The sequence below is a fragment of the Haliaeetus albicilla genome, chromosome 3 (assembly GCF_947461875.1).
Source record: "Haliaeetus albicilla chromosome 3, bHalAlb1.1, whole genome shotgun sequence".
Lineage (NCBI taxonomy): Eukaryota > Metazoa > Chordata > Aves > Accipitriformes > Accipitridae > Haliaeetus > Haliaeetus albicilla.
This window is the reverse complement of record NC_091485.1, coordinates 48828326-48844349: the sequence shown is the minus strand read 5'-3', so window position 1 is coordinate 48844349 and position 16024 is coordinate 48828326. Positions and strand designations below refer to the sequence as shown.

The following is a 16024-nucleotide window of genomic DNA, read 5'->3' as shown; positions in this document are numbered from 1 at the left end:
AGAAAAGCACTTCATTTGCATGTTGTTAAAAGGGAGGTCTGTTAAACACTGGCAGTCAGTGAAAGCAGTCTTGTGGATGAATCCAGCCCCACGTTCTACATGTGTGTTTAGCCAGCTGCTTTCAATACATCCCAGGAACTATCAGCGTGCAATATCATGCTCTTGGCTTCTTTCTTGGCCTAGAATTGCCAAGTGCATTATAATGCAAACCGTAAGAGAGGCTGAGGAGTATGTCAAGAAGATGGACTTTGTGATATTCTTAATTAAAACAATGGAAATGTAGACTCTTATGCACATCTTATATTGTGCTTTTTGTGTCTATAGAAGCAAGGTTTTATTTATGCTGTGGCTTAATTGCCAAACAGAGATGGTCATGATGCAGGTCACAAACCAAAAAAAGCAGTGTAGCCTGAGCCACTAAATTGCACATTGCTTCCATCACGGTGTAGGTAAACATAGATCATTGCAAGCTTATGTGGAGTAGTTAGGGAAGTTGCAAACTCAGTTATTCATTCAAACTGCAACTGGAGGTTATTTCCCACATACTGGGGCCAGTAGAACAAACTGCTTGCATTTGCCATCTGCCTCAGTTTGCAATCAGCTAGCCTGTCTTAAACTGCTGATAAAAAGTGTTAAAATGAAGCTGGCTGACTTTGCATGGAAATAAATGAGGAAAGTTCATATTGTCTGTTACATCAACTTTACTGCCAAGGAAACATCTAGCTGAAAGGCAGAATGGATCCTTGCAGACAATTTTGGCAACCACTGCACCTACATTCACAGAAAAAGAACTGCTTTTTTTTTTTTTCTCAAATATGTCTTTGTCTCAAACAACTGTTTATACAATAATGAAGATAAGTTTATTCTGCCAAACTGGATTCATTTGATCAGACACTCATATTGGTATATTAAGAGTACTGAGTTAATGTGGGGAAATTTAACTGAAAAATGTTTGTTAAAATTATTAGTAAGTTGAAACTAATAATGTTGGGTTTTTTGGTTTTGTTTTGGTGTTTTTCTTTTTCTTTTTTTGCCCTGCAGTATGCTAGAAAAGAGCATTGGGAAGGCTTTTTTGTTAGGCAAACAGATGTATTTTGAATAAGTGCATACATAAAATGTGGGCTATCCCCTTCATGATCATTTTTATGACCTCAGAACCGCTCACATATGGTTACTGTGTGGGAATGACAAGGAAAAAAAAAAATAACACCTCACACACAACAAATAAATAAATCTAGCTCCTACCTTAACCTTTCCTCCTCTTAGAAAGAAGCTCAGCAGATTTTGAGTCCTGAATCTGAGAGCGCTTCGTATAATTCTTGTACATGACAGAAAGTTATAGAGAAGGGGCAAAAAGGAAAGAATTTAACATATTCTAGTACTTTTTTTCTTATCCCCTGTGCATCTTTTTATAAGTGTTATCCATCAGCTTACAAAAAGGCGATATTTCTTTAAAATGTATGATATAAAAATAATACTAAGAAAACTAATGCTAATAGTAACTATAGTACCCTATGACCTATGAGATTTCACAGTAGAGACTGAATTTCAGGTTCTTGAAAGATTACTTGCTATGGAGAGCTTGTGAAAAGCCATACTCTCAAACATGTTGGGTTAAAAAAAGACAAAATCACCTTTATTATTGCAAATAAATTGAAATCAGTTCACAACTAAAAAAAAATCATCTCATGAATTAATGGCTTGAAATTATTATTTTTTTTTCTTTTCAGTCTGATCTGCTAGTAGAAATAATTTAGGAAAGAGAAACTATCTATGATCCTCAAATTGTCCCTTTAAACCAAAAGTGGCATTGCTGTCATTTAAAGCAGGCACCAGGCTTAGCATTCCAACTCATGTGATCCAGAGACTTTCAAGTCTCTGTTTGCTGCTAGGACCACTTCATGGAGACTTTTTCACCAAGACAGCAGCTTTAGGAAATCTGACTTTTCCCAAAGATGTTCTCTAGATTATTACTGTGCGGCCTTCTCCTTCCCCCTCCCTCTTCAGGGGCAAACAGAATCTGGAAAATCATGTTGCCAATTACTATCAATGTTGTCATTGGTTCCTGAGAGAATGAGACAAGACTTTTATAGTAATTACATCTTTATTTATCTATTAGGCAGAAATTTAATGGATTGTTGTTGCAAAAGTAGAAGAATGTAAGATAACCTTAAAATACAAGGTAATACTATATATGACTTTTTCAAGAATAGTTTATAACTAACTAATGAAAGATTTTCTACAATATCTGTGTTCTCAAGCCTAGAGAATTTGTGTTTTATCCTGACAATTCTTCACTTCCAAATGCTCAAACTATATGTTGTTGAGGCCAAAATGTTTTTAATCTATATTTAGACTCCTTCCTAAGTGGCTTGGGTTTCAAAAAGTGCTGAGCAGCTAACACCAATACCTAGAAACATCTACAGTGAAAACATCAGGTTGGGAAAAAGGATGAAAACAGAAAAAATTATAATTAAAAAAAGCTAAATTAAAAGAAGAATATTGTTTTGTGCAAAACGTTTTGTTGTAGTGGACAGGTTTAAGTCTCTAGTTCAAGTCAATGATGAATGCTTCCTGGTTTAGTAGATATATCACTTAAGTCCCTATCCTGTACCTTTATAATTAATGGTTTGCCACTGACTTAAATGAAAAGACCTAAGTCAGAAGCCAGAAGACTTAAGGGGGTGGAATTAATCTGACCATATGTTGATATTTATATCTGAGTTAATCTCACAGAGTCGCTTTAGAGTTAGAGGAGAGATATATTGCCTTCCTGGGTAAGATTTGTTGCATCCTGAAGTAGGTGTCTAAAATAAACTAGATGAATCATGTCCTGAAATACCTGTTTCTCATCACTGGCTGTGAAAGGTGCAGGTATAGACATTTGTGTTACAGTTTTCTGTAGCTAGATGACTTCCACCAGTGATGTTGAATCACATGCAATTTCAGATTAGAGGAGAACCGAAGTGATAAGTACTTCCAAATAACAGCACCAACTGGGGTCCAAAGAAATTTGTCTCAGCAGCAGAGATGCCTGTTTTGGAAACAGTTCAGTATTACACTCAGAAAAGGTAATTACTGGTGTAGGCTATCCTCTGTCCTGCTCAGCATGGCAGGACAAACACTCTCCTATTGGTCTAAATATGGTAATTCACAAATGGATTGCACTACTTAGATTTTGAATGCACAGCTGGTAATATGGTAATATGTAAACATACTTTTAGTTTCGCTTTTCTAAGAATCGTATGTAGCTCCTTTCTTACCATGCAGTTTAGGAACTGATGCAATGTCAGTATGAGGATTATCACTGAGTATTCAGGAAATTGAAGATATGGTAGTGACATCGGATTAATGTTGCTAGCTCTACTCCAGCTAGCAGTGCTAGCAGAAACAGTAAAAATATTAGGGCCTGAGCTTCAGGAAGAGTTAGCAACTACAATATATACCAACAGTCAGTCCTTAGCTGGTTTGTTTGGTTTTTAATGAACACTTGTGTTACTGGCAGGGCTGGCCATGGTGGCTGGCAGAGGTGGAGAGATAATGGTCCCAGACCTGCCGGAGTGTGGGCTGTGGCAGAGCAGCTGTGGGAGCAGCGTGCCGCCAGTTACCCTGCACTCAGCTCCCTGCTTTCCAGTAGGAAGCTCTGGTCTGAGAGCCATCCAACACGGGACCTCTGGTGCTGTCCCTTCTCCCTGCCTGTGCCAGCCACTGACCCCCCCAGGCTGGGGTCCTGCTGAGCGCCTAACTCACAGAAGGGAAAGTGTGCCAGGGTTGACCTCTGCCCTGGCTCTTTCCCATGTCCAAGCTCTCCTGCACTTTGGCAGGAGCAGCTAACTCCTGCCTTCATCTTCCTCTTTAAGCATCCTCTTGCATAGGCTTCCCTCTGCTGGGGGGGGGCAGGAGGATGGCTTGGCTGCCTAACCATCTTGGCCTCACCAGCACCCTTTGCCCTGCCCTCTGCAGTCTTTCATCCCGGAGGCTGCCTCTCAACAGCGGGTGCTGAGGCATCTCCATGCCGACAAGTGCCAAGAGTCACTAGTGCCGAACTGAGAGTATCCTCTGAGTGCTAGAGACGCTTACAGTGGTTCCTCTAGCTAGAGTGAACAAACAGCTATATGGATACACCCACTAATAGTAGCAGATTATCCAATAGATCAGAGCATTTCATATGAGTAAATTTTAACAAAGTAAAACCAAAGTAGCAGATTTGTCTTCCTGTCACTTTCTCCATAGATATGATCCCCAGTTTGAAGTTGTCTCAATTTAGAATATGGTACACACTTGGATCAAGTCTCCCTTTGAAGTCTGCAGTCTTCTTAGAAAACATATCTGCTTTTCAGATCAGAGAACTTTTAACGATTTTTTTTCTTCTCCTAATCACTTTGCCAATTAGGATTCAAAATTCCCACTTCTTTTATCACCAGCCCAAGGAAAAAAAAAACATAGACAATTCTTTCTTGACACTTTTTTCTTAATAGGATTTAAACAAGCAAAATAACAGTGAAGGAAGAACTGTTCATATAAAATTTCCAAATATATACAACACTGTGTCACTTTCTCTTCAAAAAATCTTAAAGTCATATGTAGGTGTTAGGTAGGTACAATAATAGGGTAAGCATAATAACTTGGTTTTGATGGCTTTAATGTGAGTTAAGTTAGAGGATAGTATAATTAATCTCAGTAGTTTAACTGACACAGGGTAAAAATTTATCTCTACAGAGAGCCAACACAAGATTTACACATGAATTAAATTCTATGTACATTCTGTTGTGGGGATTTCAGTGATCTGTAGGACCCTTTCAGATTTCTGCCCCATGGCAAGTTACATCTGTTTTGAATATTGGCAGCATGACTTTGACCTTCCTCATAGTAATTACACGTATTTCCTTATAGTAGGACACACAGGACATTAGGGTAAATGAAGAAAAAAAAAAAATCATTCCTTCAAAACAAAAGCAGCCACAGTGTTAATATGCCAGCATTTTAGCTGAGTGGCTTAAAGGCAAAACCTACATTTGTTTTTGTCAAAAGCAAGGATCTCAGTTTAATATGGACTCATGCACAATTAAGTTCGGTTTACATTTATTGTCATCAAGACTGGCACTTACTCAGGAGTGGTAGAAAAATGTCCATTCCCTTCACATGAATGACCCTCAGGGACAGGACCATGAAGGATAGCTGAGAATTGTGTGATACATGCTCTTTCCATGTACATATCCCCAAATCTTCAATCCCAGCATATGTTCATCCTCACAGCTCTCAGAAAGGAGTTTTAAATACTTCTTCAGCTTATTGTTCCCACAGCAACAACTAAAAACAGAAACAAAAATAAGATAGGAAAGCGTATAAATAGATAAGGCTACTACAGTATTTGCAGCATTTGCAGTTGCATTGAGACTACTGGAAAAACACAGTAAATGTTATTTGGCAACCTGGTTATTTGTAATGTTATGAGAATCATAGAATCATAGAATCATTTAGGTTGGAAAAGACCTTCAAGATCATCAAGTCCAACCATCATCCATGCCCACTAAACCATGTTCTGGAGTACCCCGTCTACTCGCTTTTTGAACACCTCCAGGGATGGTGACTCAACCACTTCCCTGGGCAGCCTATTCCAATGTCTGACAACCCTCTCAGTAAAGAAATTTTTCCTAATATCTTACCTAAATCTCCCTTGCCGCAACTTGAGGCCATTTCCTCTCGTCCTATCTCCAGCCACCTGACAGAAGAGACCAGCACCCACCTCACTACAACCCCCCTTCAGGTAGTTGTAGAGAGCGATAAGGTCTCCCCTCAGCCTCCTTTTCTCCAGACTAAACAACCCCAGTTCCCTCAGCCGCTCCTCATAAGACTTGTGCTCCAGGCCCCTCATCAATTTGGTTGCCCTTCTCTGGAAATGCTCCAGCACCTCCATGTCTTTCCTGTAGTGAGGGGCCCAAAACTGAACACAGGACTCGAGGTGCGGCCTCACCAGTGCCCAGTACAGGGGAACAACCACCTCCCTGCTCCTGCTGGCCACACTATTGCTGATACTGGCTAGGATGCCGTTGGTCTTCTTGGCCACTTGGGCACACTGCCGGCTCATATCCAGGTGGCTGTCAATCAAGCACACCCAGGTCTTTCTCTGCCGGGCAGCTTTCCAGCAACTCTTCCCCAAGCCTGTAGCGCTGCATGGGGTTGGTGTGACCCAAGTGCAGGACCCGGCACTTGGCCTTGTTGAACCTCATACGATTGGCCTCAGCCCATTGATCCAGCCTGTCCAGATCTCTCTGAAGGACCGTTGTAATTTCAAATGTTTATACTGGTGTGAGCTTGCTGAAAAAAATAAATTTATGAAGATCTTTTATAGCAAAATGCAAAATTCCTTTATAATTTTAATTTATTTAAAATAGTTATTATCTAAAAATGACCATGAAAACACCCAAAATAAAACTTTTCAGTCTGTTAATTGATATGGCTTTATGACTAATAGAATGAAAATTCCATTTGAGAATAGTATACAAATTCAGTAGTGGACCTGAGTGATGAAGAAGTTAATCCCAGGAGCTAGAGATTCAGCATAAGTGTAATTTTTCTTTATTTGTTAATTCACTGTCAAGCAGGGTTTCCTCAAAGCATGAAATGAAGCCATAAGCATTGTATTTGCAGAAAGAACACATACTATCATATTTACCCCTTTTTGGGAAGCAGTAAGATCTTGTGTCTTCTTTACTTCCCCTAGGATCATCTCCAGCTGCTTCACTTCTCACTCTTTGCAGAAGTTGGTATTGATTCACTAGTCAGAATAGTTTGTGAAATTTTTCAGTACTAGTAATTGAAACTGTGAGAAACACAATGGAAATATCCTTACATCCATGCTTTTTTAGAAGGAAAATTAAGAATACATTAAGTAATTAATTCCACCCATTTCAAGCAATTTACTAGAAAGTTGTAGAATGTACGTGGTAATAAGTCTAAGTAGTAAGGCAGAAATTCTTACCTTTTGCATGTCCTTGCCTTCTAAAGTACAGGCTGATCTGTATTATGAAAGAATGTGGGCTCCTTTCAAATATGTTATTTATCAGGCTCCTGACTTCTGAATTATCCTCACAATATGCAGAAACAGTAGAATACTGCCAGGAAGGACATACACACCTCTAAACTCACATGTCCTTATCATCAATGATCACTGAGTCACCTGAAGACAGTCTTGCCCTGTAGGAATATCCCCTTGTCAAATTTCAAGCAAACAAGTTTAAATTTCACACTAATCGGCCGATCTTTTTTAAATAGAATAGTTTTTCAAAAATATTCACATGTGGGTGAAGGTATACTAAATTATACACAGAGTATATTAGTACATACTTTGTATATAACAAACTGCCTGTACCTCCCCTTCTGTCTGCACACAAATATATATGTCAGTAAGTCAATTTGCAAAGATTTTAGTCTATGTTAGTATATGTAATAATAGAGTGAAAGAAACATATTTTTATGTCATTCTCTTTTGTCATAATGGAAAAAAAGGCTAAATGTATAGATATGTTCTTGAAAAATGATTGTTTAAAATACAGAGTGTACAAAATGGGTACACTAAGTTCATACAGAAAATGGGTATACTATATATGATACATTTTTATTTAAAACCACAAAAATTTTGTTTTGCTCTTCATTTTTCAAAGCTACTGCACCATCTCAGCTCCATCTTTTAGCAAAACTTTCTTTCCAAAGTAACCACCAAGCTACCAAACTTCAGTGCCAATGGCAGAAGTTTGAGATAATGTCAAGCAACTGTATATGATTTCATAGAGTGGAAAATGTGGCACCTTTATTTGGGTAAGAGTATGCCTGTGATTATATTTAGTCCATGTATCCTCTCTGTATAGCATATATATGCATATATGGTGCTTATGTAAGTGCATACATAATGTATATGCTCAATTCCGCTGTATTACAATAAGGTCAGAGAGAGAAAGAATCTTGTTTTATCACTGAGTGTTGAAATAACACGTTCAAAATTCTGTCCTGTCTGGAAAGAATAATAATAATAACAAAGATACAAAACTTTTTTTTCTTTTGTTTCTTTTTTTTTCTTTCTGTATGCTGTATAGAGTAAGAATATTACTCTAAAGTTTGCAACATTTCAGCCAGTTGGGATTAGCAACATTGGTTTGATGAGTCAATGGTACAAATGAACAGAATAATGAAAATTCAAATTCTAAATACATTGGACATGAGTTCATGGGTAACGGGTGTGTAATATTTTCTGATATTTGAGGTACTGTCTTTTTGATAATAGGGCTGTAATAGAAGTCTTTCTTGTGCAGATTTACATTTGAGATTCATATGGATTTAATCTGAAATCATCTACATGCATCACATGAAAAATGAAGTAGAATAATCTTTGGAAGAAACAGTGTATGCCCATGTATAAAACATTTTTATAGTTTTCCAGTTTGTCATTTGATATTCAGTTTCTAGATTTTTTGTTTTTCTCTGGATGGGAAAGTCTTCAAAACTGATGTCACATGGCATTTAAATGACAGACAACTCTTGAGCTCACAGTGTGTTGTAGCAGTTACTGTCACGTGCCCAGGAGAAGAACGAAGTGACATGCCCTGAAGTGTCATTTAGTGCTGCATTAAAAAGATAGGCAAGTGATGAATCAAAGGCTTGCTAGGCCATTAGGGTATTACTTTTATAAATGAAGCTCAGACAGCATTTAAAATGGGAATTAATATCTTCAGAACTAGGGTTTCTTAATAGCTTGCTGTGGACAAACATATTAGCTTTGTTTATCTGTAGATATGAAAAATAGTGTATATATTAGCTACAGGGAAAGGCTTCCCCATACACCATGCTCCACACTGCTGGCTGTTGAATATTTGATATATTAAAACATATATATATTCTGGAGTTTGGGCAGTGATTGTAAAGTCAGGCAGATTTAGTGCCTAAAATAGTTTATAGCCTCAGAGAATAGTGTCAGTATAAAAATAACCATTTTTCTTAGTTCTTTACACACAGTATCTTTTTTTTTTCTTGTGAAATCAAACTTGAGATAAAGTAAGAAAAACAATCACAATCTTTTTGAGCTTGTATCTATTCTATTCCAAATCTCCATGCTAATGGGGAACACAGGAACAGAGATGTACAAGTTTTGGACTTGTGAAATATATTTTCCAATATTTTTCTACTACTCTATAGGTAAATATAACAAGATGTAACTGAGACTATCATAATGAATATTCACCATGGTATATCCTACAGTGGCAACTTTTAGTTTAAAAGTCATTATAATCATATGTAGTTTAACTCTATTACTCATGCCTTGTTAAAGTTTTGCAATGGTGTTTCATTTTTCCAAGTGAACTGAAATATATGTTTCTACTTGGGTAATGTATACTGAAATACAGAATTATTTGGGACTCTCTCCTTCAATGGTGGGGGCTGAAAATGTTTAAAAAAATTATATCCAGTGTCAGTAAGATAACAAAGCTAACCTGAGCTGGTATGAATGTTTACTTGCCTTTACACTCCTTCATCTTACTCTGACCACTGGCCAAGGAACTGAAGTTGGCCTACTATCCACCTTGCAGTCACAACTACAATGCTGTGCAGCCTGAAGAGAAAAAGCAAGCACCCAGGGTTATCTTTCTGCACTCTCAGTAGCTAGTTACAATAACATTGAGATGCTCAAGGCAAGTCTGCTCCCAAAAGCAAAGAGGGACTAAGTAATTGTTGCCTAATTGGAGAAATCTAATTATATGCAAAGGAAAAAGGATGGGAACTAAGACAGTAGTAAGTCCTACCTGCACTGCTCTCAAACAACACATCTTGAACTGCTTTAAACCTCAGTTTCAACTGCACTAAGTTATTTGGGTCAGTGTAAATTCAGGATGCCCTGGAGACAATCATGACTCTTGATGGAAATTGTTATGAATAATGGGGCTATTTGACTACAAGTAGAAAATATGTTCCCTGTTAAATCATTGTCACCCCAGGCAAGAATATTATTCTCCCAGCTCCTTCCTGTGACCTTCTCCCTTCCCCCCTTATTCATTTGCTCCAAGTGCTGCTCTGTCTTTACTATGTTTAATAGCTCCCCTGATGGTTACAAGTTGCATTGCAGGAGGTGGAAATTACTTTTCATAGTCCTTTTCCCTTTTTCTCTTTTGGACTTAGGCTTTGACTAAGTCCAGAGGCGCAGTCAGGTGCTGAATAGTTTGTGGCTTTGGGGTTTTTGGTTTGTTTTTTTTTTACATAATCACCCCTATCCAAAAGACAAAGGGAGAAAGAGATACTAAGAAAAAGCCACCCCCTGCATAATACATGTTCTCTGACATAGTCCCACTATCATTTAAAAGTACTACTCTGGAAGTGCTCTACCATATGCTCATTATCTGTGATCCCAGAAGGAAGATATACCATTAGATGACAGTGTTTTGTTTATTTCCCTGTTACAATGTAATTCACACCCCTTCAAGGTCAACATGGAACAAAATATGGAAATTCCTGGAAATCTTTATGGAGACTCAATGACATCTGATAACTAAAGGATGTATTTATTCTTCATGCATTGCATAATTGACACAAATAGAGAGAAGCAGTAAACTCTTCCAAAACTATTTATTAACTATGGTTTCTTGAAATTGTAGAAATTGTAACAAATTCACTTCCCAGACCTTCTATCTTAAACAGTAGAGGTTGAATACCACATGTAAAACACTCTTTGGTCTATTGATACTGGCCAGCCTAATAATAGTGGTAGAATCAAATACAGTTAATTTAAAACTATTTGAAAATGGTTCAGTAAATACTGTGGCAAACTTAGTACAATTATTAATATAGGACTAGACTTGTTAATATTCTTAATTATGATGTAGGAAACAGAAGTCTAGGTGGCAAATTTGCCTTCAAAAAGCAAAAGAAAGTTTCATCTTAAATATGTGAGTTAATGCCAGACAAGGAAATATTTCATTCTAATGATCCTGGGTTAGAACTCTAACTTTCATAAAACAAAGAAAAGAATTGAAAAATAATGTGAGACATGTCACAGTACAATAGTTATAGTACAGTAACATCTTCTCTCTTTCATGTCTTTCCATCTTAAGCCTACCATTTTTTAAAAATTCTATTAATTATTCCATTATGCATGCAGAACGAAAGCCTTTACAGAGTTCCTCCTGTGCATCACTTCCAATGCTGAGGTTAGCTACAGAAGCTGTGGATTATTCATATGAGATAATGTTGAGATCAGCTTTGCATATAGAAGGGCAGATTCAGGTATCAAAAGCATTCATCACCAGCACAGTCAAGCTTATCAAACCTGTTACAACAGCACATCGAGAATCTGCTTTACTATAAAAAGAACTGCATCCAAGAAAAAATATTGTCATGAAAATATTTCATCTGGAAACCACATAATTATAAATGATAGGATAAGCTGTTCTCATTTCTGAAAGCACATTATTTCACATTAATTTTTGAAAGACATGATTTTTCTACACAGTTATACTGAATAAAAGAGCAAGAGCATTTAGTTTTCATATTTCTGGATTAAGAATCAGAAAGACATGAAAAGACTCTGTCAACTAAGCACATAGTTTTAGTTGTGACTGCTTCCATGCTTTCAATCAAACATTTATTTTACAAACATCAGCATGGCTCCATACATCATGAAGACATCTACTGCCAAGTGTTTTCCCTTTCATATATACTTGAGAGAAAGTTTATTTCTTTGTGTCAACAAGAGGAAATACTTGAAAAATTGAAACGCTGTCAACTATGTCCTCAAAGTTCTGTAACTATATATATGTAAATTTTTTTTGTTAAATTCAACTTTTTAATATTATTACTATTAGTATAATAGTGCTTAGAATTCCAGATCAAGTGCCAGCAGTGGAAAAATAACTGTCTACCCTCAAAAATACTTACAGAATATAGGATAAGACTTAATGTTGAGCATTTTCTTGTTCCAGTATACAACTATTAGGCCACAATATAGGCCTTTTGTTATTTATACGGCTCTTTCAACAAGAAACTACCTACTGTAGGTGGCACCTGTTTCACTTGAGTCCAGCCATCTAAACGTTAGATGTTCAGCATAAGCTGCTGATCTAGAATACTTCTCTTGTCAGTGGAACAGGAACACACTTCTGGAGGATGATTCTTCCCATCCCTAGGTGGTGAAAATGAGCAATATCCTGGATGTGACTCTCTCCAAGTGACCAGGATCTTTCTCCTGATGTGAATGATAGTCTCATTATATGACAGGTTGACTACAGACAGAATCTGTACAAAAGACTCGTAGAAAGATAAGCTGAACTAAGCCTTAGATGAATAAAAATAGACAAAATTAATACCATAGAAGTCCAGCTCTGAAATTTTTATAGAAATGATCCCATTGGCTTTGATTTGTGTTTGCTTCACAGAGTGCCATAATTCTACTGCCAAAACTTCTAGTTGTGTCTAATACCCTGTAATAAAAGATGAAAAGATGATTTTTAGAAGGGAATAACAAAAAGTGAAATCAGTCTATAACACGAGTGTGTTATTTTATTTTTTAGACCTACAAAAATCAAAAAGTTCTAATACCTAAGCAAGCAACTACACTTGTAAGGAAATTATACAGTGAAATAAATAAGGGCATCCTATTTTGAGAAGGATAGCATAACACCCATATCTTCCTCATTAGAATTTCAGTTATGGTGATTCAGAAATGGACAACATCTACAAATAATCAGCAGGGGTCTGATTACAAGCACTTGGATGACTAAGTTCCCTGTGGGGTTTGTCCTAAATACATAGTCCTCAGTTTGTGAAGATTATCATGCACAGCAAGGATATTTTCCTTGTGGAACTATGTCTTGATGCAAACATTTTTAGTCAGGTTCACTTCAACTTCAAGTCAAAACTTGCACACAAGCCTGGCCAATGAGGTATGACACTCGAACCCTACACTAACCATGTGCATCAGTTAAAAGAGATTATGCTTATAGTGTCTGTAAGAGTATCATATATTATATGTAACAGTAATGGTTTCCTTGTTTAAAAATTGGAAAGCTGCCTTTGCTATCACATTATCCTTATGATACATTATTAAGCATTACCTTGTAAAATTCAAATTCAGTGAAAATGTCTTTCAAGTGCAGAGTCCTCCACTTGTGTTATTTCTGTTACTATGCTTATGGTTTCAAATGTCTTTTTCCCCTTTCTTCTCTTCATAGGAAATGATCTGTTTCTAGTTGCAGTGCATGAACTGGGACATGCCCTGGGCTTGGAGCACTCTAATGATCCCACTGCAATCATGGCTCCATTTTACCAGTATATGGAAACTGACAACTTCAAACTACCTAATGATGACTTACAGGGCATCCAAAAGATATACGGTATGTCATGCTCTAATTAAGCAACGTAAGTTTTTGCTTTAAAATACATTTGAGATCCTCCTGTCCCTACAACCTCTCAGAAAGAGTTTTCTAATGTAGACTCTGCCAGTTGTTGTGCCAGGGGCCTTCTTGTGAGTAGGCTGAAGATTGTGATGAAGCTCTTTTACTTTGTTTCTCACTGTTCACAACTTGCATTCAAATTTGCACTCAGCTGGAATAGTAATTTTAAATGTTTTAAAAAGCCATAAATAAAATACCTGCAAAAGGATCCCAAACTATGAAAATATTAACAAAAGCAGGCCTTTAACCATAACAAGCTTACTTCCATAGTAGTCCAAGTGCGTGTAACTGGTTGAATTGATTGCTTCCCAGTTTATTAGTTACAATACTAAACAGTTCCCTGGGTGTACAAAATATGTGGTCCCAGAAATACCCTTTCTTGAGATAAATATAGCAAATTGATCTCAAAAGAATGGTATTACCAGCCCAAGACTTTGAGCTACCTAGGGGAAAAAAGGCCCACTTCTTTAAACTATGTTTGTTTAGGTTTTTTGTGGCCCGATATAAAAGACACATGTAAAGTAAATAAATTATGCATGTACTGAATTCAATTTGACAAGGCAAGGTAATTGAAAATTTTAAAAAAAAAAGGAAGCCAAAACAATAATGTTATTCTGATTATGGACTGAATGTAACACTGACTCCCGTATTACTGTTCCTTACATTTCCAAAGACATGGTTTTGGTTTTGGCTTTAAAGACTTTGATTCTGTTGGTATTTTTTAAATAGTCTTTTTTTTTCTTTAAAAATATTTTTTATTTTTCTCTCCTACAGTAAAAAATCTGTGGTATCTGTATGTTAATGCTATGTATCCAGTATACCTCATTTAGAATTGCCTTGCTTAATATTCCCTAATTAATTCTGTACTAGATTCAACTTTGTACTCACAATTATTTTCAGTTTAAAAGTTTGTCGGGTTTATATTAAATATTATCAAGGCCATTTCTTGTTTATCTTTACTCCTAGAAAGGACAGCTATGATCATGTGGAATTACTGTACTGCTAACTAGAACTCTGTAGCCTCCGTGGTGGTTTATATTAACCAGCTTTTTAAAATATTATATTAACAAGCACTGATACATATTTTCGTAAAGCTTAAATAGCAATTTCAAAATGATTGGCTGATCAAGTTTTGTTTGGGCTTTTTTCCTGTGTGGTTAGCTGGAAGGAAGGTTGTTTCTCATGACCTCATAAGTTGGTAGTCTAGACTTAAGGGCTAGACAAGAATACTTTGCTGAAAACTAACTGCTAAGCTCTAACAGCTGTGGGCTATACATTAAGAGAAGTGTGTTACCTCTGGGAAGTAATATCTGACATCACCACCAAATGGCATATGAAAACTTTGGTTTGGGGTTAAAAACTTTCCAACATGAGCTACTGCAAACTGATTCCTTTGCTCCCTTTAAAATCAAGAGGTGATCTGGAATCATATGCCTTAATAAAAATGTCACACCTATTAAAATAATTACTTTGGTCTGCAGTATTCCTTGAAACACCATTATTAACTGTAAATGATAAATGTCACAAGCCTTAAAATTGTGAATGAAATAAATGCTTTATTAAATTGTATGAGAACCATTTGGTGAGTTTAATGTTTCCTTACATAGTCCATCTTGTTCTTTAAAAAGTATCAGAAATTCAAATGCCACTTATGCAGTTTAGAGTTGTCTCACTATTCAAAAGTCTTTCTGAAGCTGGTCATGCAACTGATACTTATTTTTTAAAGTCAAATTTGATTATGTATTTAAATGGTTTGGAAAGAGGCCTAAATAGAATCAGCAAAAGTAAAGTGTTCATCTTGTTTCCAGAAATCTTACTCATCCAACTGAAACTTATCTTTTTGTACATGCAAAATGTAAGTAAACATAGTAATATGTGTAGAAAGGGAAAGGCATTTTCAGTACACCCGTTGCAAGTCATTCAGTATGCCATTAAAGTTATGAACAGCATCTGTCTAGGATGGCCTTTTGACTTTCAGGTAGAGAAATAATGAGTGGGATAGTTACTTCACCTGTCATCAAACTTTGTATATTATGACAGAAAATGTATTTGAAAGAAGAAAAATGTTTAAAAACCGCTGCACGGAGTTTTAGTTTTTCACTTTGCTTCTTTTTAATCCATTTATCCTCAGAATAATTCCTTTAATTACCAGGTATCTAGGTTTGTAAGAGTCACTGCAAAATAAAAAGTAATTAATTTCAGAATATTGCAGAAAACATGTGAATTATGTTTTTTGTTTATATGGATGCCTAGGATTTGAAGTCCAGTTTCAAGAGCTCCTGTACGTAGCAAGAGGCTTTGGGGAAAGCTGGGAATGTCCTTTCACTAGTGCACATGACATTACTTGGCCTACAAATTGGGTCAGTAGGAAATACATATACACATATGTGAATTGATGAGTGGAAGTTAAAAATATGGGTTGAAAATCCATTGACTGCTGATGATGTTATTAGGAACAGGTTTTTTGTTTTCCTTTATTTTGTACAATAGACAATGATTCTGGTTTAACAGTTCTTACTCAGTTAGCGAAGTATGTGCTATGAATTACTTCTCATCTGAAATGATAATGGACTATGCATCCTTTACAGGTT

The 16024-nt window shown here is 36.5% G+C and overlaps 1 protein-coding gene across 2 annotated transcripts in view; it reads left to right on the top strand.

The window, feature by feature from the left end:
• MMP16 (matrix metallopeptidase 16) overlaps positions 1–16024 on the top strand; it is a 190424-nt gene that overhangs the window by 118806 nt on the left and 55594 nt on the right. For both annotated transcript variants that reach the window (XM_069779627.1, XM_069779628.1), the window contains one exon: positions 13212–13373. In XM_069779627.1, the coding sequence (XP_069635728.1) occupies positions 13212–13373 (162 nt within the window). The remainder of the gene's footprint in view (positions 1–13211; positions 13374–16024) is intronic.